Here is a 26,667-nt window from a genome sequence, read left to right as displayed (position 1 = left end):
TTAAAGACACCACACATTGAAACAGTTCACATTTATTGACATAGTATACTCTCACCCAAAAGGTAGTTTCTAAACAAAAAATGTAAAGCAAGACAAAAAATTACAATCACAGAGCACTAAAAACCGATGGGATTTCACTAAGACCACACATTTGACTAAATGAAAAAACATTTCTCACTTTAATCTTTGATAGTGAACATGGGGGCACATATTCTGCTTGTTTTGAGTGACGCTGCTTTGCAGTGAGGGCGTGAGGTTGGAGTGTGATGGCTCAGAGCTCCAGCTTGCCAAGGAAGCGGAGGTTGAGAATCTTCAGCTGGTCATCCAGCTCCATCCTTACGATGCCGTCGTCCCCGTCGATACTCAGTAGGATCCCCGTGGCCTCGCGGTCCTCCCCTAGAATCACCTTCACCTGGAGAGAAGCACCACAGACAACACACCATGAGCAGCCAGGGCCTTATGAACCCAAAGAACCATGCATCTATGCACTGCCCAGTTTCCCCAGACCCCTGTGAGCTCAAAAGGGGTGTTGTTTTGAGAAGAAGCCTTACCTTGTTGTTCTTAGTTGGGGTGACAGGCTCCAGGTGTTCACTGGAGATGCTCACCACCTTCTCTGTGTCCTGGAGGAAGACGGAGCACATGCCACCCTGAGGAAGGAGAAGATGCATCAAGTCAACGATGGAGTACATGATTCAGAGCATTCATGTTGTGTTTGATAGAACAAACTCGTCAACGTAACACATGGTTAAGACGGGTAAAGGGGGCTCAGCCCCCTCGAATGAGACATGAGATCCCCTATATGTCTAACCTGGGGGGGGTGGGGTCTAATTTAACCGGTCTCCTATGTGTTTATACTATAATAACAATATATAATATAATAATAACAACGTGGAGAGGTGGTGTGATCTTTGCTACTCACCGTGACACTGCGAATGATGCCTGTCTGGTTAACCACCTGGCTGTCCAGGAAGGTGTCTTTAACGCGCACCAGGATGTCGGTGGTGACCCAGTCGCAAGAGGTCTGGTCGATGTTGGAGCCGGGGGTGTGGGGATTGTAGCCGCCCGGGGAGGGGGCGCCGGGGGTCATGGGGCTGTAGCCTACCGGGCTGGGGCTCGGACTGGCCTGGGTGGACAGTAGGAGACAAAGATCAAAGCCGGGATTCTTGCGATGGAACTTAGGCTTAAGAGTGTTTTACCCGACGCATCGTTCCTACAGCAGCCGCTCATTTTTTCAAAACACCACGCAGAGAGAACGTTTGCATAGTTGTTGGAGCATGTGTCCATACTGATGGGATCAAATAAAAGGCTGCTCTCTGATCAGTTTTATTTTCAAATCTTACTTAGACACCTTAAAAGGAAAACACTTAAAAACTATAGCTGATATATATATATACACATACACACACATATAGTTGAAGTCGTAAGTTTACATACACTTAGGTTAGAGTCATTAAAACTCGTTTTTCAACCACTCCACAAATTTCTTGTTAAACTATAGTTTTGGCAATTCGGTAAGGACATCTACTTGGTGCATGACAAGCAACTCTTTCCAAAAATTGTATCACAATTCAAGTGGGTCAGAAGTTTATATACACAAAGTTGACTGTGCCTTTAAACAGCTTGAAAAACTCCAGAATATGTCATGGCTATAGAAGCTTCTGATAGGCTAATTGACATCATTTGAGTCAATTGGAGGTGTACCTATGGAAGTATTTCAAGGCCTACCTTCAAATTCAGTGCTTGACATCATGGGAAAATCAAAAGAAATCAACCAAGACCTCAGGAAAACAATTGTAGACCTCCACAAATCTGGTTCATCATTGGGAGCAATTTCCAAATGCCTGAAGGTACCACATTCATCTGTACAAACAATAGTACGCAAGTATAAACACCATGGGACCACCCAGCCGTCATACTGCTCAGGAAGGAGACACGTTCCGTCTCCTAGAGATGAATGTACTTTGGTGCGAAAAGTGCAAATCAATCCCAGAACAACAGCAAAGGACCTTGTGAAGATGCTGGAGGAACCAAGTACAAAAGTATCTACATCCACAGTAAAACGAGTCATATATATCAACATAACCTGAAAGGCCGCTCAGCAAGGAAGAAGCCATAAAACCGCCATAAAAAAGCCAGTGTACGGTTTGCAACTGCACAAGGGGACAAAGATCGTACTTTTTTGAGAAATGTCTTCTGGTCTGACCATCCCTATGTTTGGAGGAAAAAGGGGGAGGCTTGCAAGCTGAAGAACACCATCCCAACCGTGAAGCACAGGGGTGGCACCATCATATTGTGGGGGTGCTTTGCTGCAGGAGGGACTGGTGCACTTCACAAAATAGATGGCATCATGAGGAAGGAAAATTATGTGGATATATTCAAGCAACATCTCAAGACATTAGTCAGGAAGTTAAAGCTTAGTCGCAAGCTAGGTCGCAAATGGGTCTTCCAAATGGACAATGACCCCAAGCATACTTCCAAAGTTGTGGCAAAATGGCTTAAGGACAACAAAGTCAATTTATTGGAGTGGCCATCACAAAGCCCTGACCTCAATCCTATAGAAAATTTGTGGGCAGGACTGAAAAAGCATGTGTAAGCAAGGAGGCCTACAAACTTGACTCGGTTACACCAGCTATCAGGAGGAATGGGCCAAAATTCACCCAACTTATTGTGGGAAGCTTGAGGAAGGCTAAAACCGCTGTGCCTGGCACCTACTACCATACCCCATTCAAAAGGCACATTCGTTTTTTTTTTGTCTTGCCCATTCACCCTCTGAATGGCATACATACACAATCCATATCTCAATTGTTTCAAGGCTTCAAATCATTCTTTACCCCATCTCCTCCCCTTCATCTACACTGTTTGGAGTGGATTTAACAAGTGACATCAATTAAGGGATCAATGATTTCACCTGGTCAGTCCGTCACGGATATTTTGTAAACTCTGTGTAGATTTAAGTTGTCCAAATTGACAAAAACTATTTCAAACAATTACTCCAATCAGAATTTGATCAGAGAAGCCAACAATGGAATAATATTCAAATCTATTTTTCATATACAGTACCAGTCAGATGTTTGAACACATCTACTTATTCCAGGGTTTTACTTAATTTTTTACTGTTTTCTACATTGTAAAATAACAGTGAAGACATCAAAACTATGAAATAACACATATGGAATCATATAGTAACCAAAAAAAGCTGTCAAGGCAGTGCTGCCTTGACAGCTTTGCACACTCTTGGCATTCTCTCAACCACCTTCATGAGGTAGTCAACTGGAATGCATTTCAATTAACAGGTGTGCCTTCTTAAAAGTTAATTTGTGGAATTTCCTTCCTTCTTAATGCGTTTGAGCCAATTAGTTGTATTGTGACAAGGTAGGAGTGGTAGTATTTTACCTTATTTGGTAAAAGACTAAGTCCAGAAATGCAAAGTGTGCGCAAAGCTGTCATTAAGGCAAAGGGCGGCTACTTTGATGTTTAAAAAAAATTATATATTTTTATTGTATTTTAAATTTTACCCCTTTTTCTTTTCGTGGTATCCAATTGTTAGTAGCTACTATCTTGTCCCATCGCTACAACTCCCGTACGGGCTCGGGAGAGACGAAGGTCGAAAGTCATGCGTCCTCCGATACACAACCCAACCAACCCACACTGATTCTTAACACAGCACGCATCCAACCCGGAATCCAGCCGCACCAATGTGTCTGAGGAAACACCGTGCACCTGGCAACCTTGGTTAGCGTGCACTGCGCCCGGCCCGCCACAGGAGTGGCTGGTGCGCAATGAGACAAGGATATCCCTACTGGCGAAACCCTCCCTAACCCGGACGACGCTAGGACAATTGTGCGTCGCCCCACGGACCTCCCGGTCGCGGACGGTTACGACAGAGCCTGGGCGCGAACCCAGAGTCTCTGGTGGCACAGCCCTTAACCACTGCACCACCCGGGAGGCCTCATTTCGATATGTTTAACACTTTTTTGGTTACTACATGATTCCATGTGTGTTATTTCATAGTTTTGATGTCTTCACTATTATTCTACAATGTAGAAAATAGTAAAAAATAAAGAAAAGCCCTTGAATGAGTAGGTGTGTCCAAACTTTTGACAAGTACTGTACATAAATAAAGAAAAAGGCTTACATATCCAAAGTGTAGGTGATATGCAGATTGGCTACAACTTCATGTCCAAACCGATGCTGACATGAGGGAGGTGGCAAACATTTTTGCCAAACTTTAATGACACTTCTAATTAGATAAATATAGGCTAAACACCAGTCATGTTTGACAAACATAACGAAGGATAATAAAAATGAACGCCTAAAGGCTTGATTCTGTTGACGGGCATGATTTGTTCGGATCAAGTCATCACAAGACCGGAGAGTGAAGGACAGTGCTTTTTGCACACCGCACATCACCCAACTTGAATCTGAGCAATGCGGTCAACATTTTTAAAACTATTTAACAATAAAATTAATTGTTTAAAACCTGGAAGTTTAATGTCATTTGATGAAGCATGTCTTAACATGTTTCAAAGAAGCTTAGTCCTATGTTCCATTGTTTTCCAATTTAACTTATGTTATTGTCAAGCAGCCAAAGGCACAATCCTGGTCATATTAGTAACCCATGCTAGTTGCTGCACCTTTAGATCCCCCCCCTCTTAATTTCTAATGGATATTCTCTGTCACGTGAAAACGCTTGCGAGTGCGGTGTGCGTTTGAGAACGGTGTTTTCCCACCAATTGCACTTTGGAATATTCATGTGTAGCCTACAGCCATCAACATTTCTATCAACATTTTAAGCTAAACGGTTTGATCGGTTGCAGCAGCCTTATTGCTTTAAAAAAAAGTGGTTATATGAATTTTGGATTGGTCATGTTTTCTCGTTCCAGGGACGACGCCCTTAATTTCAAGCACTAGAGGGAATTATTTTATAAAGACATAAAATGTATTTGGTTGTAAATGTTATGTTCCAATATTTTCATAGGCTACCAGGCGTGGCCCACCATCCTCCAGGGGAGCCTTGAAGGGGCAGTGTTGTATTTTGAGACAGGCTTGAATACATTTGTCTGATACATTCATTTTATTTTGTAAAATGGTTCCTTGCATCATACAGTGACGTAGAAATGGTGTTAAGTAAAAAAAAAAACTTTAAAAATACTACTAAGTGGCTAAAAAGCTAATGTCAAGCGTGGTGGGTCTTACCTGATATGCCATGGGTGAGGGGGTGGGGTGGTAGCTGGCTGGTGAGTGTGTGTTCTGGTAGCCCACTGGGCTGGGTGCCACCTGATGGTAACTCTGAGGACTGGGGCTGGGCTGGTACGAGCCCTGTGGGGAGGGGGCAGCGTACGGCGAGTACTGTTCTGTGTTGTACCTGAGGAACACACACACAGTGGACTTGGCTAGGACAGAGAAAATCAAATCCACATTGAGCAGTTGATCGCCACTGTAAAAGGGGCCTAGAGACATTGAAGACGACAGGAAACAACCAAAAATATTGTGTGTGTGTGTGTCTCACATGGCTGGGGTGCCTGGTGTCTGGGGGTTGTACTGGGGGTTGACCTGGGGTGACGGCACCTCTGGGTAGCCGGGGGTCTGGGGGTTAGGCGTGCCCCCGTAGCCCTGAGGGGACGGGGAGGGCTCGTCATCATAACCAAACTCATAGTCGTCATCCGCCCTGAAACCAGAGGAACAGGTTAAAGACTGCTTCCAAAAAATCATCCTATTAGGGAAACATCTTCTCAGGATCTGTAGTAAGTACAGACAAAAGCTGTATTCAACTTTGACACAAAAGGCCAAGACCAACAAACCCTTATCAACCATGGATTTATTTTTTCTACTAATCTTTCATTGAATATTTTTCTGAAGCTGAAACATTGTTGAGAGGAGAGCTGGCAAGAACTCTATTTTCATTGTACTTGTGTACACTACCCATATGGTTGGCATATGACACAAGACACTTTGCTTTGACATGACAGAGAGAGCCCTATACAACACAAGCTGGGCCTCCAGGACGTGTAGCCTACCTGGACGGTGTGTTGGGGTTGTTGGGGTCCCACGCTCCGCTCTGCCCCGGCGTCCTGCTCCCATCATGTAGCGGCGTCTGCGAGCCGTAGTGAGGAGTACGGCTCCCTGTGGGGAACAAGAATCACCACAATGAGAACAAGCTCTACTGCAGGTCATGGGGGTATATATTCTGACGGAGGTCCATAGAGGTATTCCCTTGGTGGGGGTTTGCGTCTCACCATCGTGTAAGGGGGTCTGAGAGCCGTACATAGGGGTACGGGAGCCTGTCCCGTACATGGGGGTCTGGGAACCGTACATGGGGGTGCGTCCGTGAGTGGAAGTCATTCCTCCATGCCGCTTCGCTCCCCTGAATGTAACAAAAACACATCAACACTCAATAACACTCAAAAGGTGAAATACTGCATTAATATAAAACTGAATTCACAATATATCACTGTAAAAAAACAGTGATGTGATGTGAACAAACATTGTGGTGAGACGCTGTCGGTCCACAGAGATGGTCTGGCATGTCGAGTGCAGTTCCACTCTGGCTGTCGACTCTGTGGCGTCCTTCACCACTCCAATATACCCTGGGAAATAATGGCACCGGTTAAGCCAAAAGATACCCCAATGTGAATAAGAAGGTTATTATTAAAATGTTTTTTTTTTTTTTAAATAAAATAATATTTTTCTGATCATTTGCTACCGAAAATGCTGTTACTGAGATCATTTCAATAGTATGCGATGTCAGATTTCAGCATGTGGGAGAAGTCGGAGCTCAGAGATGATAAATGTGTTTCCCACTAGTAATTACCAGAAGAGGAGTTCAAGCAGATTTTTCCCAGTTGTAAGCTGATATATACTAATTTACGAGATGTTATGAACGCAGCATTACCCTTGTATGGTCCCTGGGAGATGCGGACGGTCTGTCCAATCAGGTCGTTGTCCCTTCTGCCCCGGCCACGCCCCATCTGTCCTCCACCTCCACCGCCCCTCTGCTGCTGGCCTGAAGTAGAGGACAGGGGTTGTTTAAGACTTCTGGCCTGATAGTAGTTTAGTGTTGTATCCTGCACTAAGAGTCCGTTCCCTAATATCTACAAATGAACAACAGCTGTGCAATAAACAGTTTATGATGACTGGGTCTATCAACACATGATCTCTGTGAGCTGAGCTGTACTCTACTCACCACCACCACCTGGATGCATAGGGCTGCTGATGCGTGGACTCATAGGCGCGAAGCCTCCCACAGTGAAGTTGGTGACATCTCGGGGCTATAGCCAAAGAATGGAAGAATCAGATGTCAACAACACCTCTGATGGGTCCCACTGGAGAAGGTTAAGAGTAGATGGAAGACTTGAACGTGATGTAAAAGTGGTGATGCAGTGAAAGCGAGTGGGAGACTGACCTTGGAGCCCCCGGCCAGCACCACGTGGCGTGTCTTGCAGACAAACATGCCCCCGTTCTCCACCAGCTTCTTGCAGTGCAAGAAGGCAAAGCCTCGGAAAATGTGGCGGATCTCCCCCTCACGCCCCTGGCAAACAAACCACACACCACTTATATGCTAACAATCTATTCATGCTAATCGTACCTCTTGCAAATAGAAAAACAGCTCGAGATGGGGCGATATGGCCTAAAACTCAACATACAGTCCCATTTTGAGCATGAAAAGGCTCTTCAAGCCAACTCCTCCAAATTTGTAAATGAGGGAAGAAACGGGCTTTTAAAGTACAGTAGCCAAACCTAGATGAGGCCAATAGTAGAGCCCTAGAAAATATGATTTTTTTTTGCTTAATTCCGTTTAGGTTCCTCCCAAATGACATTTTCCAGTTTTCAGATCCTCGCACTAAGTCCAAAACAAAGTCAGGAAACCACATTTAACACCTGGGGAAAATCTAAGGAATTTTCATTTTTGGGTACAGATGCTCTTTACCTCAAGTGTGCAACTGCAAAATACTTTTGGTTAGCAGTGTTTCTATAGCGCACGTGTGATTGCAGACTTTTGGTTAGCAGTGTTTCTATAGCACACGTGTGATTGCAGACGTTTGGTTAGCAGTGTTTCTATAGCACACGTGTGATTGCAGACGTTTGGTTAGCAGTGTTTCTATAGCGCACGTGTGATTGCAGACGTTTGGTTAGCAGTGTTTCTATAGCACACGTGTGATTGAAGACGTTTGGTTAGCAGTGTTTCTATAGCACACGTGTGATTGCAGACGTTTGGTTAGCAGTGTTTCTATAGCACACGTGTGATTGCAGACGTTTGGTTAGCAGTGTTTCTATAGCACACGTGTGATTGCAGACTTTTGGTTAGCAGTGTTTCTATAGCACACGTGTGATTGCAGACGTTTGGTTAGCAGTGTTTCTATAGCCACGTGTGATTGCAGACTTTTGGTTAGCAGTGTTTCTATAGCCCACGTGTGATTGCAGACTTTTGGTTAGCAGTGTTTCTATAGCACACGTGTGATTGCAGACGTTTGGTTAGCAGTGTTTCTATAGCACACGTGTGATTGCAGACGTTTGGTTAGCAGTGTTTCTATAGCCCACGTGTGATTGCAGACTTTTGGTTAGCAGTGTTTCTATAGCCCACGTGTGATTGCAGACTTTTGGTTAGCAGTGTTTCTATAGCACACGTGTGATTGCAGACTTTTGGTTAGCAGTGTTTCTATAGCACACGTGTGATTGCAGACGTTTGGTTAGCAGTGTTTCTATAGCACACGTGTGATTGCAGACGTTTGGTTAGCAGTGTTTCTATAGCACACGTGTGATTGCAGACGTTTGGTTAGCAGTGTTTCTATAGCACACGTGTGATTGCAGACGTTTGGTTAGCAGTGTTTCTATAGCACACGTGTGATTGCAGACGTTTGGTTAGCAGTGTTTCTATAGCACACGTGTGATTGCAGGCGTTTGGTTAGCAGTGTTTCTATAGCACACGTGTGATTGCAGACGTTTGGTTAGCAGTGCTTCTATAGCACACGTGTGATTGCAGACTTTGCTAAACAACTCGCCACTAGAATGATGCAAATAATTAGGATTATTCTGCCAGGTAGACAGACTACTTTGTAGTTAACATTTAATTAAGGTTTTCTGGAAATCTTTTCCATCTACCAGAACCCGGTTCTCATTAGCATCATCGCTAACGGCTACACAAAGTGGTGCTGTAGACAAACACACTCACAGATCGAGGCAATTCTGTGTTCACTCTTCAGAAAGTAAGAATCATTGATGCATTTTGTTAATGTTTCATGATCATCTTAGGCAAATTAATAAAGTGTTCTAATAAGTTCAATACGTTTATTTGATTTCCTACCAACATATACATTTTGAAATATTGTTGAATTACGTGTTAATGTCTGGATTCCGTGATTCCGTCCGCGTTCTTCCGCATCAATTTTATAGGGCCCTACTATAGCTGGAGTTGAGAAATACATTTTCTATGAGTTTAGACCTACAGAAAGCAGAACTGTGGTCGTGAATCTTACCGAGTGTGGCCCGTCGATGACCTTGACGATGTCTTTGACGTGGATATTGTTCTGCTCAGAGTCCAGTGCCACGGCAAAGCGGTTGTCTTTCCGTCGATTCACTGCCTGGTGACGCACTGTCAGCACCTTGCCATGCATGTTGAGGACCTGGGGAGAAGAGGAGGAATACATGTGTGAGCCCTATAGGGATTCTCAGGGATTTAGACTCATCTGTCACAATTTAATATACGTTACACAAGGAACCAATTTTAAAATTGCGCAATATCACACAAGTACCCATTCCAAGAACAGATGAAATGGGACAAAACATCTTTCCAGCAGGCATGACTCTAAGCCCACATACCCAATCGCTTATAAAAGAATTTGCCTAGATCTGAACCTGATTATTTCTGGAAGATTAAGGATAACAACCTGGAATGTCTCCCTCTCCAGCCTGACAATAACTCCCACGGTCTGGGGGTCCAGTTGGACCAGCTCCCCCCACTCGTGCTGGCCCCCGGCATCTACCCCTGATGCCGTCTCAGAGCACAACTGCAAGTCCCTGGGCAGGACCTTCAACTGTAGAGCACACACACCCCCGTAACATTGATAATGGTTCACTGAAGTTACATGAGAATTATGCAAAAACATCATTATAACAAACAAGTTGATATCAGAGTCCAATAATGTGACGTTGCTTACCTCGTGCATGGTGAGGTCAGAGAAGAGGATGACAAAGTTCTCCTCCACACGTACGATGAGGCCGGTGTCGCCCTCGTAGCGGCCTGCTATCACCTTGACGTGGTCACCCATACGGAAGTACTTCCTCAACTCGTGGGCCGGGAACTCCAGAGGATCCTGCACACAGACCAGGCATCAATGACAAACTATTATTTTGCATCAGTGCCGTTCAGAATGAACAGAACACAGTGGGAATGTCTGGTTGCCTCGTGAATGTGTTGATCCTGTAATTCTATCCGTCCCACATTTCTGGGAAGCCTAATGTCTTCATCATGCTCTGATGTTATGTTGCTGGTATTTCTCTCTAACTTCCAGTTTATGTGGCTTGACTAATAAATAGCACCAGACTAGAGGTCGCCCGAATATGATTTTTCAACGCTGATACAGATTATTGGAGGACCAAATAAAGCCGATACCGATAAGGTAAGAGGTTTTAGGTTGTAGTTAATATAGTATTTATAGGGCTATTTCTCTCTATACCATTTGTATTCCATATACCTTTGACTATTGGATGTTCTTATAGGCACTTTAGTGTTGCCAGTGTAACAGTATAGCTTCCGTCCCTCTCCTCGCCCCTACCTGGGCTTGAACCAGGAACACATCGACAACAGCCACCCTCGAAGCAGAGTTACCCATGCAGAGCAAGGGGAACAACTACTCCAAGTCTCAGAGCGAGTGATGTTTGAAACGCTATTAGCGCACACCCCGCTACCTAGTTAGCCATTTCACATCGGTTACACCAGCCTAATCTCGGGAGTTGATAGGCTTGAAGTCATAAACAGTGCAATGCTTGAAGCACAGTGAAGAGCTGCTGGCAAAACGCACAAAAGTGCTGTTTGAATGAATGCTTACGAGCCTGCTGCTGCCTACCATCGCTCAGTCAGACTGCTCTATCAAATAATAGACTTAATTATGACATAACACACAGAAATTAATATGGTCGAATCCGGAAACTATCATTTCGAAAACAAAACGTTTATTATTATCGCATATACCCTGACTCTGCGTGCAATGAACGCAAGAGAAGTGACACAATTTCACCTGGTTAATATTGCCTGCTAACCTGAATTTATTTTAACTAAATATGCAGGTTTAAAAATATATGCTTCTGTGTATTGATTTTAAGAAAGGCATTGATGTTTATGGTTAGGTACACGTAGGAGCAACGACAGTCCTTTTTCCGCGAATGCACACCGCATCGATTATATGCAACGCAGGACATGCTAAATAAACTAATAATATCATCAACCATGTGTAGTTAACTTGTGATTATGATTGATTGTTTTTTATAATTTAAGTTTAATGCTAGCTAGCAACTTACATTGGCTTCTTACTGCATTCGCGTAACAGGCAGGCTCCTCGTGGAGTGCAATGAAAGGCAGGTGGTTAGAGCGTTGGACTAGTTAGCTGTAAGGTTGCAAGATTGAATCCCCGAGCTGACAAGGTAAAAATCTGTCTTTCTGCCACTGAACAAGGCAGTTAACCCACCGTTCCTAGGCCGTCATTGAAAATAAGAATGTGTTCTTAACTGACTTGCCTAGTTAAATAAAGGTGTAAAAAAAGAAAAGAAGGCCAAATCGGTATCCAAAAATACCGATTTACGATTGTTTTGAAAACTTGAACCCTTCCTATGCAAAAAATAATCTGGGACCGGACTCACAAAACATTATTTAAGAAAAATACCTAAGAAGTTAAAAGGAAAAAAATAAGAAGTTCATAAGTGCAATTCCTCAAAATGTGCTTAGGAATTCATAGTTCTTAGGAGCTTCGTAAATATCTTTCCTAAGAACTTCGGAAATATCTTCTTTGTGGCATTGACATTAGTGACGTGCTTGGAACCAATAAATAAGCCTATGTGACAGGGAACATAGGCTTTGGCCCACTATAATGAAGTGTAGATATTTCCATTTATTAATCTGCTTTATGTCTCGAGAATATATATATAAAAAATAAAAAAAATTTGGGCTCGCAAACTATAAACAAAAACACTTTTCCCCCCCAGATTATAGCCATAAGACTAGCCATATCACAAATAAAAATGGAAAACCAAGGAAAGTGCAAGAAATCTTCAGCAAAACAAGAGCTTGACGACATGGGTCGAGAAAATAGCAGCAGGGAAAGATTGCTGTTGGGGAGACTCGATAACTGCGGGTCACTGCAGAGACCAAAAAGAGGATGGCCGAGAGAAGCCGATTCTGTCTCTGCCATCGGGGGTATGGCAAGGGACAGTGACGCTGTAAAAAAGTTGGCAGCTAAGAAGGGAGCTGACAGAAGCAAGGAGTAGAAGAAGACTGGGGGGGGGGTAATCGACCATTCATGTGGACCAGCTGGAGGAGGTGTTGTTGTCCATGATTGGCGAGACAGTGGTAGAAGGACTGCGTGACCGGTAAGTTAGCTAGCTAAGTTAGCCAAGTTCTTCTTTGCAAATTGACAAGCTAACTCTAGCTATTTAACACTAGCTAGCTACATAACATGCATTTAATTTGTTTTCTTGTTGTATTTAAAATGTCCGGTAGCCAACTGTCTGTGGCATTGGCGTAACAAAACGTTAATGGCTACAAAAATATCCAGTTGTTAGAAGACAAGGGTTTAGCTGTCCTAAAGTTAAGTACATTTCCAATAACAAATCCTAAAACATAAGAATCCTATTTTCTTTTCTTTATTAGGAAGAAACATAGGGAAAAAATAAAACTTAATTGAGGAATAGCAACTTTTAACTTTCTTCATATAGTTAAGGAAAACATGGCAGGTAAGAAGAATCTTCTTAAGGTTTTGTGAATCTGGGCCCTGGTTTGTAACCGCTTGACCCCGGGTCATTCATTAGATGTGTTCGAATACCCATAGTAACATACTGTATACTACATACTATACACTTTCATTTTAGTATACCGTAAACAAACAGTATCCTTTCAGTTGAGTGTACTTGTCTACCGGAAGTTGATGCTGTTGCTATGCAACTTCTTGCTAGCTTGTAAGTATAACACATTACTAGCTAGACATCTTACGACTTCATTAACAATGTCCATTGAGAACGCACAACCACTATACCACTAAGGTATACTAAGAAATACATGAATAATCAAGACAATATATGTTGGGTAGTTAGATAGCATATAGTTAATATACTGGCAAGTTTTATGTATTAGTAGCCAACTAACTAACTAACTAACATTAGGTAGCTAGCTAACATACTGGTACATATAGCTGCTGTAATGATATGCTATGCTATGCTGTTCGTAAGGCTAGCGAAGCTAACCAATTGTCAGCCAACATAAAGTGTAACGTAACTTATTTGAAAAGTAATTACTTCATTATATTGATATGCAATGAATTTGTATATCCTCTAGTCGGACTTCGGCTGCATATTTTCCGCCTTTTTCTTCAAATCTGAAAAAAGTGTGAAGCCACACCCATTTTCTGAAGATTTGCAATATTGGCCCTAAAAGCACAGAAAGTGTCCACTGCTTGTATACTTCATATTTTGGTGATTGTAGTTGGACATCCAGGAACTTTTGGCATACAAACTATATCCATACTATGACCAATAAGCATACTACATACTCAATTTGTCACAAATAGTAGGAAATCCAGTTTCCTCTGCAGGCTATTTGACTTGGCTGAAACAGGATCTGGCCCGCAAGCCAATTAAATGCAGCCTGCGGTGGATTTGTTATATATATATTTTTTAAAGGGCTTGTCTGTAGTCAGCTGATTGCGCCGCTTAGTTTATAGAACTTGTCTGCTATTAGCAGATTTTGGCTCTAGTGTTTGAACGGTTGGAAGAACTCAGGAACACTGTCTTCTGTTTTCCTCTACGACACTCACAAGCCGCGCAGGACACTTTTGAAAGGACTGTGACAAAACCGCAATTGAATGCAAGGCAGATTATCTTTTTATATACATACAATTATTACCTGATGAGCTTCCCGATGTTTTCCTGAACTTTACAATGCATTTCAGTCACTTTGATGCAAATAAAACAATTTACACCTTTCCTATATTAAAGTAATTTCACATATTTTCTTATTATCTGTAAAAACAAAAATAGAAACTTGGTTGCAGTATGTGCTAGAATAGTTAAAAAGGCCATAAAATGGAAATGCACCACATTGGTGCATCCTTATAAATGATTATTTTGAAAAACAAAATCCAGGCTACACTTGAACGTCTAAAAATGGATAGAAAGTATGCAGAAATTATAATGGACTTTGGAAAGTGCCTTTTTTTCTGGCCCCATATTGATGCCGATTTTGACAAATATCGGTCCTTAAATTTATAAACCCCTGGTTTATAGTGGTAGTTCTCGTTAAATTCCAATTCATGTGGCTAGAATAATAAACAACAACACATCATTCCTATGCAAAACAAGAATTTGGCTTGTAATGGCTTGACCCAGGGTCCTTGCCTTTGTGTTGCTTTCAACAACATGTAGACTGAATATCTTACTTTAGGGCATGAGAATATCTGCACTAAATTCTGTTGAAACCCTACAGAACATTATGTACTGTTTTGATAATTCTAACCAATGTGTTTCCAAACAATTGAATTTAGGCCCAAATCTAGTAGGACGAATGTGAAATGTCCTCCCAATGTAGTCGCCTGTTTGGCGCTTGCCATTACCTTGAGGTCCTCATGCTTGGGCATGATGGTGATCTTGTTGCCATCCACACTCAGGATTTTGCCCTGCAAGTTGATCAGCTCCCCTTCACATACCTCCACATTGTCCCCGGCCTGGAGGTTGTGCTCACGCTCTTTACCTGTGGTCACACAACAAGACATGTCTCTTACAAAAACAGATACACATGTAAATGAAAACCAGAAAGTAAATACCAAATCTCATGTCCTGAATATGCTTTAGTAATGGCTGTTACCTGCGGTTTCAGTCACCACCTCCAGATCAATGCCTTCTGGCTGGTCCTCAAACTTCTCCAGCTCCGACAGAGTGGGTTTCACTCCTTCAGTGATCTGTAAAAGACGATAAAAGAGACTGGGCCACGGGTACAGATAACGAAGACCACTTTTCTGCCCCGTTTTTTTGGGGGTTGTCAACAAATGGCCAATAAAATAGTGGTTTTGAGGCAACGTGGTCGTCTTACCACAGCAGACATGGCAAAGCTTTTGAAGAGGAACCCTTTGCGGCTGTAGCGGTTAGCTTCAAATATCATGAAGTCTCCATCATGGCTGACATCCCCACCAAGTGACCTGGAAGAAAACACAGTCAGGAAGTAACTGAGGAAACAATCTTACCCATTTATGATAGCGTAATCAAATCCCCAATAATGATGGTCTTTAAGACATGTTTCTTTGTACCTGATCTTTTCTGCATCGAAGAGTCTCTGGGTTGGTCTCTTGAACTTCTTCCGCTTTGCAAACCAGTCTTTCTGGGAGACAGACAACAAGAAGAGTGTCAGGGGATATCAAAGTGGAGAGTGGTGAGTAGACAGGTGGTGACAAGAGTGCTGCTGTTGCTTACCATGCTCATCCGGGCCTTGATTCTGTCCAAATCTATCCTGGGAATCATCTTCAGTGATATCGTGTTTTGACTGGGCTCCACATAGTCCACCTGAAGGAGGAGAATACATGTATGTTTCAAGAATATGATAAGGATATTTACCTATGTCTTCAAAATACATTTCACACCTTTGTCTTCCACGATGTGTTTCATGCGTACCTGGGCGATGTCATCTTTGTATAGGCCTCTCTTGAGTCGGACCCAGGACTTGGGCTTGAGGTTGGTCACCTCTTTGACCACCTTGAGGACGTCTGTCATCTCCTTGATGGGAACCATCTGCTGGTTCCAGAAGCCCATCCTCAGGTTGCCTATTCCGTCAATTGCAGCTTTGACGTGAGTCTGCTTGTACGACTCTACATAGATGTAACCTTTGACATGTTCGGGAGCCACTACCGACTTGATTTGGAGGGGCTGAGTAGAAATGGTGTATAGGAAATTAAAACAGTTTCACAGGTTGTCAAAGCTCCAATTTTATTTTTGATCTACAAGAGATGTACAGGCTATCAATCGATCAATCATATAAAACACTAAATGCAAACATTAGCATCTTAAAACATGGAACATATCCATGCAGAGAAAGAGGGCGGGGACATACCGTTTCTGTGAATTGATAGGCAATGAATTTCCTCATCAACGCAATGGCAGTTGCTCTCTCTTCCCCAATCTGTAATGGCAAAATAATGTTGCATGACATAGGGGGAAAAAAGTATAATTGTGTACTGAACTTCTAGATTTCTACCTACACAAAAATATAAGCTCCATACCTTACACTTGACTGTCCAAAGATTAGGATCCCTTTGAAAAAGAAAATATAATACCAAGAACATTGAGAAAAATTATATTTTGGATTGTTGTAGTCAACTAAAAATCTATTTCCCATTTTGGTGAAGTGATACATACTTGACACCAGGGAGCAGCTGCTGCTGGGTGATGTCATCAGACAGTTCCTCAGAACCCCCGGGAAAACTAAAGGGAAATCAAAAACAATATCTCAGTCAAGGGGATCAGGTCAACAGGTCAAATCAATTCTGAAACAAATTTGGGCCAACTATTTCGACAGATTACTACTGTGAAAATACTCACTCATTTCCAGATTGCTTGGCATATTTCCTCATGTAATATTCCCCCAAGGCCTCCTCTCTGGAATCTCTGAAACATCCAAACATTCAAATGTCAGACTTCAAGAACACATCTCTGCATAGTAACAACTGAAATATCAATGGAAAGAAGCCTAGCCACTCGTAGCCCATTAGAACAAATTACCTCCAGAGGTTCTGCAGCCTGCGGGAGCCAGAGTTATCCTCATCCAGGACCACATGGTCAATGTTGGACACTGAAGAGTAAAGCAGACTCATAAATCAAACAAAAAAACAATTTAACGTATAAGACTGAACGTAAAAGTTTCCTTCAGTTCAAACAAGTGGTATTTTAAGAACCTACACCTACAGTGCATTCGGAGAGTATTCAGACCCCTTCCCCTTTTCCACATTTTGTTACACTACAGCCTTAATTCTAAAATTGATTAAATGTCTCCCTCAATCTACAAACACCCCACAACAACAAAGCGATAAAAGTTTAGAAATGTTTGCAAATGCATTAAAAATAAAAAACAGAAATACCTTTTATAAATAAGTATTCAGACCCTTTGCTATGAGACTTGAAATTGAGCTCAGATGCATCCTGTTCCCATTGATCATCCTTGAGATGTGACTTCCGGCGCCGACAGAGATGGCCGCCTCGCTTCGCGTTCCTAGGAAACTCTGCAGTTTTTTGTTTTTTTTACGTGTTATTTCTTACATTGGTACCCCAGGTCATCTTACGTTTCATTACATACAGTCGAGAAGAACTACTGAATATAAGAGCAGTGTCAACTCACCATCAGTACGACCAAGAATATGACTTTCCCGGAGCGGATCCTGTGTTCTGCCTTCCACCCAGGACAACGGAATGGATCCCAGCCTGCGACCCAAAACAACGACGTCGTAAAAGAAGCAAACGAAGCGGTCTTCTGGTCAGGCTCCGGAGACAGGCACATCGTGCGCCACTCCCTAGCATTCTACTCGCCAATGTCCAGTCTCTTGACAACAAGGTTGATGAAATCCGAGCAAGGGTAGCATTCCAGAGGGACATCAGGGACTGTAACGTTCTTTGCTTCACGGAAACATGGCTCACTGGAGAGACGCTATAGGAGTCGGTGCAGCCAGCTGGTTTCTCCACGCATCGCGCCGACAGAAACAAACATCTTTCTGGTAAGAAGAGGGGCGGGGGCGTATGCTTTATGGTTAATGAGACGTGGTCACAACAACATACAGGAACTCAAGTCCTTCTGTTCACCCGATTTAGAATTCCTCACAATCAAATGTCGACCGCATTATCTACCAAGGGAATTCTCTTTGATTATAATCACAGCCGTATATATTCCCCCTCAAGCAGACACATCGATGGCTCTGAACAAACTTTATTTGACTCTTTGCAAACTGGAATCCACATATCCTGAGGCTGCATTCATTGTAGCTGGGGATTTTAACAAGGCTAATCTGAAAACAAGACTCCCTAAATTGTATCAGCATATCGATTGCGCAACCAGGGCTGGTAAAACCTTGGATCATTGCTATTCTAACTTCCACGATGCATATAAGGCCCTGCCCTGCCCCGCCCTCCTTTCAGAAAAGCTGACCACGACTCCATTTTGTTGCTCCCTGCCTACAGACAAAAGCTAAAACAAGAAGCTCCCACGCTGAGGTCTGTTCAACGCTGGTCCGACCAATCTGATTCCACGCTCCAAGACTGCTTCCATCACGTGGACTGGGATATGTTTCGTAATGCGTCAAACAACATTGATGAATACGCTGATTCGGTGAGCGAGTTCATTAGAACGTGCGTTGAATATGACGTTCCCATAGCAACGATTAAAACATTCCCAAACCAGAAACCGTGGATTGATGGCAGCATTCGTGTGAAACTGAAAGCGCGAACCACTGCTTTTAATCAGGGCAAGGTGACAGGAAACATGACCGAATACAAACAGTATAGCTATTCCCTCCGCAAGGCAATCAAACAAGCTAAGCGTCAGTATAGAGACAAAGTAGAATCGCAATTCAACGGCTCAGACACAAGAGGTATGTGGCAGGGTCTACAGTCAATCACGGATTACAAAAAGAAAACCAGCCCAGTCACGGACCAGGATGCCTTGCTCCCAGGCAGACTAAATAACTTTTTTGCCCGCTTTGAGGACAATACAGTGCCACTGACACGGCCCGCAACCAAAACATGCGGACTCTCCTTCACTGCAGCCGAGGTGAGTAAAACATTTAAACGTGTTAACCCTTGCAAGGCTGCAGGCCCAGACGGCATCCCCAGCCGCGCCCAGACGGCATCCCCAGCCGCGCCCTCAGAGCATGCGCAGACCAGCTGGCTGGTGTGTTTACGGACATATTCAATCAATCCCTATCCCAGTCTGCTGTTCCCACATACTTCAAGAGGGCCACCATTGTTCCTGTTCCCAAGAAAGCTAAGGTAACTGAGCTAAACGACTACCGCCCCATAGCACTCACTTCCGTCATCATGAAGTGCTTTGAGAGACTAGTCAAGGAACATATCACCTCCACCCTACCTGACACCCTAGACCCACTCCAATTTGCTTACCGCCCAAATAGGTCCACAGACGATGCAATCTCAACCACACTGCACACTGCCCTAACCCATCTGGACAAGAGGAATACCTATGTGAGAATGCTGTTCATCGACTACAGCTCAGCATTTAACACCATAGTACCCTCCAAACTCGTCATCAAGCTCCAGACCCTGGGTCTCGACCACGCCCTGTGCAACTGGGTACTGGACTTCCTGACGGGCCGCCCCCAGGTGGTGAGGGTAGGCAACAACATCTCCTCCCCGCTGATCCTCAACACGGGGGCCCCACAAGGGTGCGTTCTGAGCCCTCTCCTGTACTCCCTGTTAACCCACGACTGCGTGGCCACGCACGCCTCCAACTCAATCATCAAGTTTGCGGACGACACAACAGTGGTAGGCTTGATTACCAACAACGACGAGATGGCCTAAAGGGAGGAGGTGAGGGCCCTCGGAGTGTGGTGTCAGGAAAATAACCTCACACTCAACGTCAACAAAACTAAGGAGATGATTGTGGACTTCAGGAAACAGCAGAGGGAACACCCCCCTATCCACATCGATGGAACAGTAGTGGAGAGGGTAGTAAGTTAAGTTCCTCGGCGTACACATCACAGACAAATTGAATTGGTCCACCCACACAGACAGCATCGTGAAGAAGGCACAGCAGCGCCTCTTCAACCTCAGGAGGCTGAAGAAATTCGGCTTTTCACCAAAAGCACTCAAACTTCTACAGATGCACAATCGAGAGCATCCTGTCGGGCTGTATCACCGCCTGGTACGGCAACTGCTCCGCCCACAACCGTAAGGCTCTCCAGAGGGTAGTGAGGTCTGTACAACGCATCACCGGGGGCAAACTACCTGCCCTCCAGGACACCTACACCACCCGATGTCACAGGAAGGCCATAAAGATCATCAAGGACAACAACCACCCGAGCCACTGCCTGTTCACCCCACTATCGTCCAGAAGGCGAGGTCAGTACAGGTGCATCAAAGCTGGGACCGAGAGACTGAAAAACAGCTTCTATCTCAAGGCCATCAGACTGTTAAACAGCCACCACTAACATTGAGTGGCTGCTGCCAACACACTGACTCAACTCCAGCCACTTTAATAATGGGAATTGATGTAAAATATATCACTAGCCACTTTAAACAATGCTACCTAATATAATGTTTACATACCCTACATTATTTATCTCATATGTATACGTATATACTGTACTCTATATCATCTACTGCATCTTTATGTAATACATGTATCACTAGCCACTTTAAACTATGCCACTTTGTTTACATACTCATCTCATATGTATATACTGTACTCGATACCATCTACTGCATCTTGCCTATGCCGCTCTCTACCATCACTCATTCATATATCTTTATGTACATATTCTTTATCCCTTTACACTTGTGTATAAGGTAGTAGTTTTTGAACTGTTAGCTAGATTACTCGTTGGTTATTACTGCATTGTCGGAACTAGAAGCACAAGCATTTCGCTACACTCGCATTAACATCTGCTAACCATGTGTATGTGACAAATACTATATTTGAACTTGGTTGGAGTCCACCTGTGGTTATTTAACTCGGCAAGTCAGTTAAGAACACATTCTTATTTTCAATGACGGCATAGGAACGGTGGGTTAACTGGCTCGTTCAGGGGCAGAAAGACAGATTTTCACCTTGTCAGCTCGGGGAACCAATCTTGCAACCTTACAGTTAACTAGTCCAACGCAATAACGACCTGCCTCTCTCTCGTTGCACTCCACAAGGAGACTGCCTGTTACGCAAATACAGTAAGCCAAGGTAAGTTGCTAGCTAGCATTAAACTTATCTTGTAAAAAAAACTATCAATCATAATCACTAGTTAACTACACATGGTTGATGATATTACCTAGCGTGTCCTGTGTTGCATATAATCTGACTGAGCATACAAGCATCTAAGTAACTGACTGAGCGGTGGTAGGCAGAAGCAGGCGCGTAAACATTCATTCAAACAGCACTTTCGTGTGTTTTGCCAGCAGCTCTTCCATGTGCATCAAGCATTGCGCTGTTTATGACTTCAAACCTATCAAATCCCGAGATGAGGCTGGTGTGACCGAAGTGAAATGGCTGGCTAGTTAGCGTGCACTAATAGCGTTTCAAACTTCACTCGCTCTGAGCCTTGGGGTGGTTGTTTCCCTTGCTCTGCATGGGTAACACTGCTTCGATGTGGTGGCTGTTGTCGTTGTGTTGCTGGTTCGAGCCCAGGGAGGAGCGAGGAGAGGGACTGAAGCTATACTGTTACACTGGCAATACTAAAGTGCCTATAAGAACATCCAATAGTCAAAGGTTAATGAAATACAAATGGTATAGAGGGAAATAGGCCTATAATAACTACAACCTCAAAACTTCTTACCTGGGAATATCGAAGACTCATGTTAAAAGGAACCACCAGCTTTCATATGTTCTCATGTTCTGAGCAAGGAACTGAAACGTTAGTTTTTTGACATGACACATACTGCACTTTTACGTTCTTCTCCAACACTTTGTTTTTGCATTATTTAAACCAAATTGAACATGTTTCATTATCTACTTGAGGCTAAATTGATTTTATTATTGATGTATTATATTAAGTTAAAATAAGTGTTAATTCATTATTGTTGTAATTGTCAATATTACAAATATATAAAACATTTTTTAAATATATTTTATTTATTAAATATAATTTTAGTTTTTATTTTATTTATAAAATCGGCCGATTAATTGGTATCGGCTTTTTTGGTCCTCCAATAATCGGTGTGTTAAAAAAAAATCATAATCGGTCGACCTCTAGTTAGGACATCTACTTTGTGCATGACACAAGTCATTTTTCCAACAATTGTTTACAGACAGATTATGTCACTTATAATTCACTGTATCACAATTCCAGTGGAAAATACATTTACACACACTAAGTCATGCCTTTAAACAGCTTGGAAAAGCTTCTGTCAGGCTAATTGACATCATTTGAGCCAATTGGAGGTGTACCTGTGGATGTATTTCAAGGTCTACCTTCAAACTCAGTGCCTCTTTGCTTGACATCATGGGAAAATCAAAAGAAATTAGCCAAGACCTCAGAAAACAAAGTTGTTGGCCTCCACAAGTCTGGTTCATCCTTGGGAGCAAGTTCCAAACGCCTGAAGGTACCATGTTCATCTGTACAAATAATAGTACGCAAGTATAAACACCATGGGACCACACTGCCGTCATACCTCTCAGGAAGGACGTGTCTCCTAGAGATGAACGTACTTTGGTGCGAAAAGTGCAAATCAATCTCAGAACAACAGCAAAAAGGACCTTGTGAAGATGCTGTAGGGAACAGGTACAAAAGGATCTACATCCATAGTAAAACAAGTCCTATATCGACATAACCTGAAAGGCTGCTCAGCAAGGAAGAAGGCACTGCTCCAAAACCGCCATAAAAAAGCCAGACTACGGTTTGCAATTGCACATGGGGACAAAGATCGTACTTTTTGGAGAAATGTCCTCTGGTCTGATGAAACAAAAACAAACAACTGTTTGGCCATAATGACCTTCATTATGTTTGGAGGAAAAAGGGGGAGGCTTGCAAGCCAAAGAACACCATCCCAGCCATGAAGCACCGGGTGTGGCAGCATCATGTTGTGTGGTGCTTTGCTGCAGGAGGGACTGGTACCCTTCACAAAATAGATGGCATCACGAGGGAGGAAAATGATGTGGATATACTGAAGCAACATCTCAAGACATCAGTCAAGAAGTTAAATCTTGGTCGCAAATGGGTCTTCCAAATGGACAATGACCCCAAGCTTACTTCCAGAGGTGTGGCAAAATGGGGTAAGGACAACAAAGTCAAGATATTGGAGTGGCCATCACAAAGCCCTGACCTCAATCCAACAGAAAATGTGTGGGCAGAAGTGAAAAAGTGTTTGCGAGCAAAGAGGCCTACAAACCTGACTCAGTTACACCAACTCTGTCAGGAGGAATGGGCCAAAATTCACCCAACTTATTGTGGGAAGCTTGTGGAAGGCTAACAGAAACATTTGACCCAAGTTAAACAATTTAAAGGCAATGCTACCAAATACTAATTGAGTGCATGTAAATTTCTGACCAACTGGGAATGTGATGAAAGAAATAAACGCTGAATAAATAATTCTCTACTATTATTCTGACATTTTGCATTCTTAAAATGAAGTGGTGATCCTAACTGACCTAAGAGAGGGAATTTTTACTAGGATTAAATTGTGAAAAACTGAGTTTAAATGTATTTAGCTATGGTGTATGTAAACTTCCGACTTCAACTGTATATACACATTTGCAAACATTTCTAAAAACCTGTTTTTGCTTGGTCATTATGGAGGATCACATTTTCGAATAAGTCTGTAACTAACAAAATAAGGAAAAAGTCAAGGGGTCTGAATACTTCCCGAATGCACTGTATGTCTAGCCGCAAGTGCTAGGTGGGTCTTTTTCCTATTGGAAGAAGATAGATAACACTTACCCTCAGCTTCCTCTGCTCCAGGCCAGCCAGGTTTTGGTAGAGGGAGGAACACACATTAAGAACCAAATGAGATTGTCATGTGCACACAGAGTGGCAAGTGCACAGGTAGGAACAAATTAAAGGAAAAAATAAACATTAATGATGATATAAGACTAGACCAAATGGCACATGAGACTATGGATAATTGTATTGTGGATGATTGTGAGTCTTTGTGATATGGCTGATTGATGTGCCACAAAAAGCTTAAACAATATCAGTTAGCTAATTCACACATATATTAGCTTTCTTCTAACAGGTAGCATTTCAGGCAAATGGTCACATTTGGTTCCCTCTTTGATCATGTAAGTGCCTAGAACACCATGATCAGATTATTGACAAGTCATAACTCTGCTGGTGTCAGGTTAACATACCATCCAACAACATTTCTACAATATTTTCCTGACTAGTAAATAGGTCACAGCTGTCAAATACAATACACTAATGTATTACTTCATACAGGTAGTCCAGTTACTATAGGAGTTCCCAATAATGTATTTGCCATCTGTGCTCCGTTAGATGTGCAGTAGTGCGGAAATGTGGGTGGAGTTATAACATAATGTGACTTGTTGAATGAGATATAACTAATCAATTTAATTAGATACAAGGAAAACAGACAGCAGAAAATCTGGAATTGATTTACCGTTAACTGAAGGAGGCATGCACAAGAAAAGGAATTATTAGCGCAGGAAGAACAGTCAATACTCTCACATATAATAATTTGGGCTTAGATGTTTTGATTGTACTTGTAATGCTTCTCGTCCCTTCTGGAATCCAAACAATACTACAGACTAATCCATCATGCCTAAGCATCTGCACACCACCCATAGGAAAGTTATTTTCTAATAATTTAAACGCAACAAAGTTCAGGAACTGAGTCCTCCTCAACAGACAACTACCCCCAACGTTGTTCATTCATAACTCCCTCTTAGGTGTTAGATATCCTCAAACAAGGCAGCATGTGTGACCTCACCTTTCTCCAAAATATCCTCAGCACCTTCCTCCCACGGGTCTTCATCTTCATACTCATCGTCCACATCTAAACAAACCAGAGGGAAAGGGAGAATTTCAGATAGATTCAATGAAAACCTTCTGGTGAGCAAGAACATGTGGACAACTATTATTAGAATGAAGATTTGGCTTACCGGCTTCATCCAAGATGAAACCTCCATGCCTGGGTTTCTTTCTGGGACGGTCATCATCGTCCTCTTCCTCCTCTTCGTCATACTCCTCATCTGCCAAGTCTTCCCCTTCCTCTTCTGCTGCCTTATCACTGCCAGATAAACTTGCCTGCCCATCTTCCTATTTAGGGGGGAAAATTCAAACCACTCACAAGTTTTGTCAAATGCAGTGAAACTTGCAATGTCAATTTGGAGCCAACCTAGGATATTTGTTAGCATCAATTCGGATACAGTAGAAAATTGAGGGCCATGCATGCACAGGTGCATCTGTTCCACCCACCCATTCAACTGTGCAAGGTCCATCCATGCATAGCTAGGCTAGTTACTTTGGATAGCGCGAGGTTAGCGCTGTGCTGTTACAGATAGCTAGCTGCTTGTTACATTACTTTGGTCTTTATTTATTATGTGTGTAATAACAGTGCTGAAAACCCTATCTTACACGAATTATAATGCTACGATTGTGACCGACCTAACGAACGTTAGTTAGATAAGGCGGCTTAATGTTGTTTGCTAGTATACCGTTTTAGCCAGAACCTTGTTCGCTAGCTTACCTCTGCCTCATTTTTGTCCACCTCCTCGGCTTCGCTGCTTTGTTCACTCTGGTTGTCAGAGAAGTCGCTGTCCTCACTGTCCGACATTCTTGGAGCAGCAGCCTCCTCTTAAGAGACGGAGTTGAAAAACGCATTTATTTTAATTTGCTAACAAACGTCAACTGTTCAAACAGTCCTTCTTTGGGCGAGACTTAAAAAATAATTGCTAGCTGCTAACTAGCACTGTACTAACTAGTTAGCCAAAAAGCTGGAGTAAGGATGTTTCAGGATAACACGCTTAGCTAAGTTATTCTCCAACAATACATGTTGTAGTTAGTTAGTTTATGAAAATAATGTAAACCACCGAAACCATACAGAGAATGTACAATGTTGATAGAAGGCAAGGCCTAGTAACCTCCGGATCACGCTAGCAAGCTAACGTTAAGCTAGCAAACAACCCACATTTTCAAGTATATTTTGATAAATACATTCCAAGCATAGTTATGTATTACCTTTCTAAAACGGGCGTCTTGGGGTGGATTTAACTAAAACAAAACAAAATATGGTTTTACGTAGATGTGTTTTTTGCACTTCCACGTCTTCCTCCGATACACAGAATCACGAGATTTGGAAGGGGTACGAATCAAATTCCCGCGAGGGTTCGAAATCATGGTTCAAACAATGGTTAAATTGGTGCAGTCTCGTCAACGAGTTTTATTTCAGTGGTTGAGTTTTTATTTCAGTGGTCATGTCCACAGCAGAACACCTACTTTGTAATAATAATGGCGAAGATGCATAAAGCTGGCATTGTATGATTTTTAAGTCATTAATTTGCATTTTATTGCATGACATAAGTATTTGATCACCTACCAACCAGTAAGAATTCCGGCTCTCACAGACCTGTTAGCTCTCACAGACCAGAGAGCTGTGTAAGGACATCAGTGATAAAATTGTAGACCTGCACAAGGCTGGGTTGGGATACAGGACAATAGGCAAGCAGCTTGGTGAGAAGGCAACAACTGTTGACACAATTATTAGAAAATGGAAGAAGTTCAAGATGACGGTCAATCATCCTCGGTCTGGGGCTCC

The 26,667-nt window shown here is 42.8% G+C and overlaps 1 protein-coding gene across 1 annotated transcript; it reads right to left on the bottom strand.

Moving 5' to 3' along the window:
* Positions 1 to 12: 12 nt before the first annotated feature.
* LOC115137014 (transcription elongation factor SPT5) lies at positions 13 to 26,223 on the bottom strand. Its single transcript, XM_029672994.2, has 30 exons — positions 26,091 to 26,223; positions 25,600 to 25,706; positions 25,013 to 25,169; positions 24,841 to 24,906; positions 23,832 to 23,843; positions 16,969 to 17,038; positions 16,789 to 16,854; positions 16,606 to 16,671; positions 16,470 to 16,500; positions 16,301 to 16,369; positions 15,865 to 16,116; positions 15,667 to 15,756; positions 15,504 to 15,574; positions 15,290 to 15,395; positions 15,065 to 15,158; positions 14,814 to 14,950; positions 10,155 to 10,310; positions 9,885 to 10,031; positions 9,474 to 9,620; positions 7,403 to 7,528; positions 7,184 to 7,268; positions 6,893 to 7,003; positions 6,485 to 6,587; positions 6,237 to 6,364; positions 6,018 to 6,123; positions 5,510 to 5,668; positions 5,197 to 5,365; positions 920 to 1,123; positions 552 to 647; positions 13 to 412 (listed from the first exon to the last, which is right to left on the bottom strand). Exons 2-30 carry the CDS (start codon positions 25,684 to 25,686, stop codon positions 272 to 274), a joined length of 3,252 nt encoding a protein of 1,083 aa, XP_029528854.1. The 5' UTR covers positions 25,687 to 25,706; positions 26,091 to 26,223; the 3' UTR covers positions 13 to 271.
* Between the last annotated feature and the right edge of the window lie 444 nt (positions 26,224 to 26,667).

Source organism: Oncorhynchus nerka, linkage group LG11 (assembly GCF_034236695.1).
Source record: "Oncorhynchus nerka isolate Pitt River linkage group LG11, Oner_Uvic_2.0, whole genome shotgun sequence".
In the NCBI taxonomy this organism is placed as follows: Eukaryota; Metazoa; Chordata; class Actinopteri; order Salmoniformes; family Salmonidae; genus Oncorhynchus; species Oncorhynchus nerka.
This window is presented reverse-complemented; position numbering and strand designations above follow the sequence as displayed.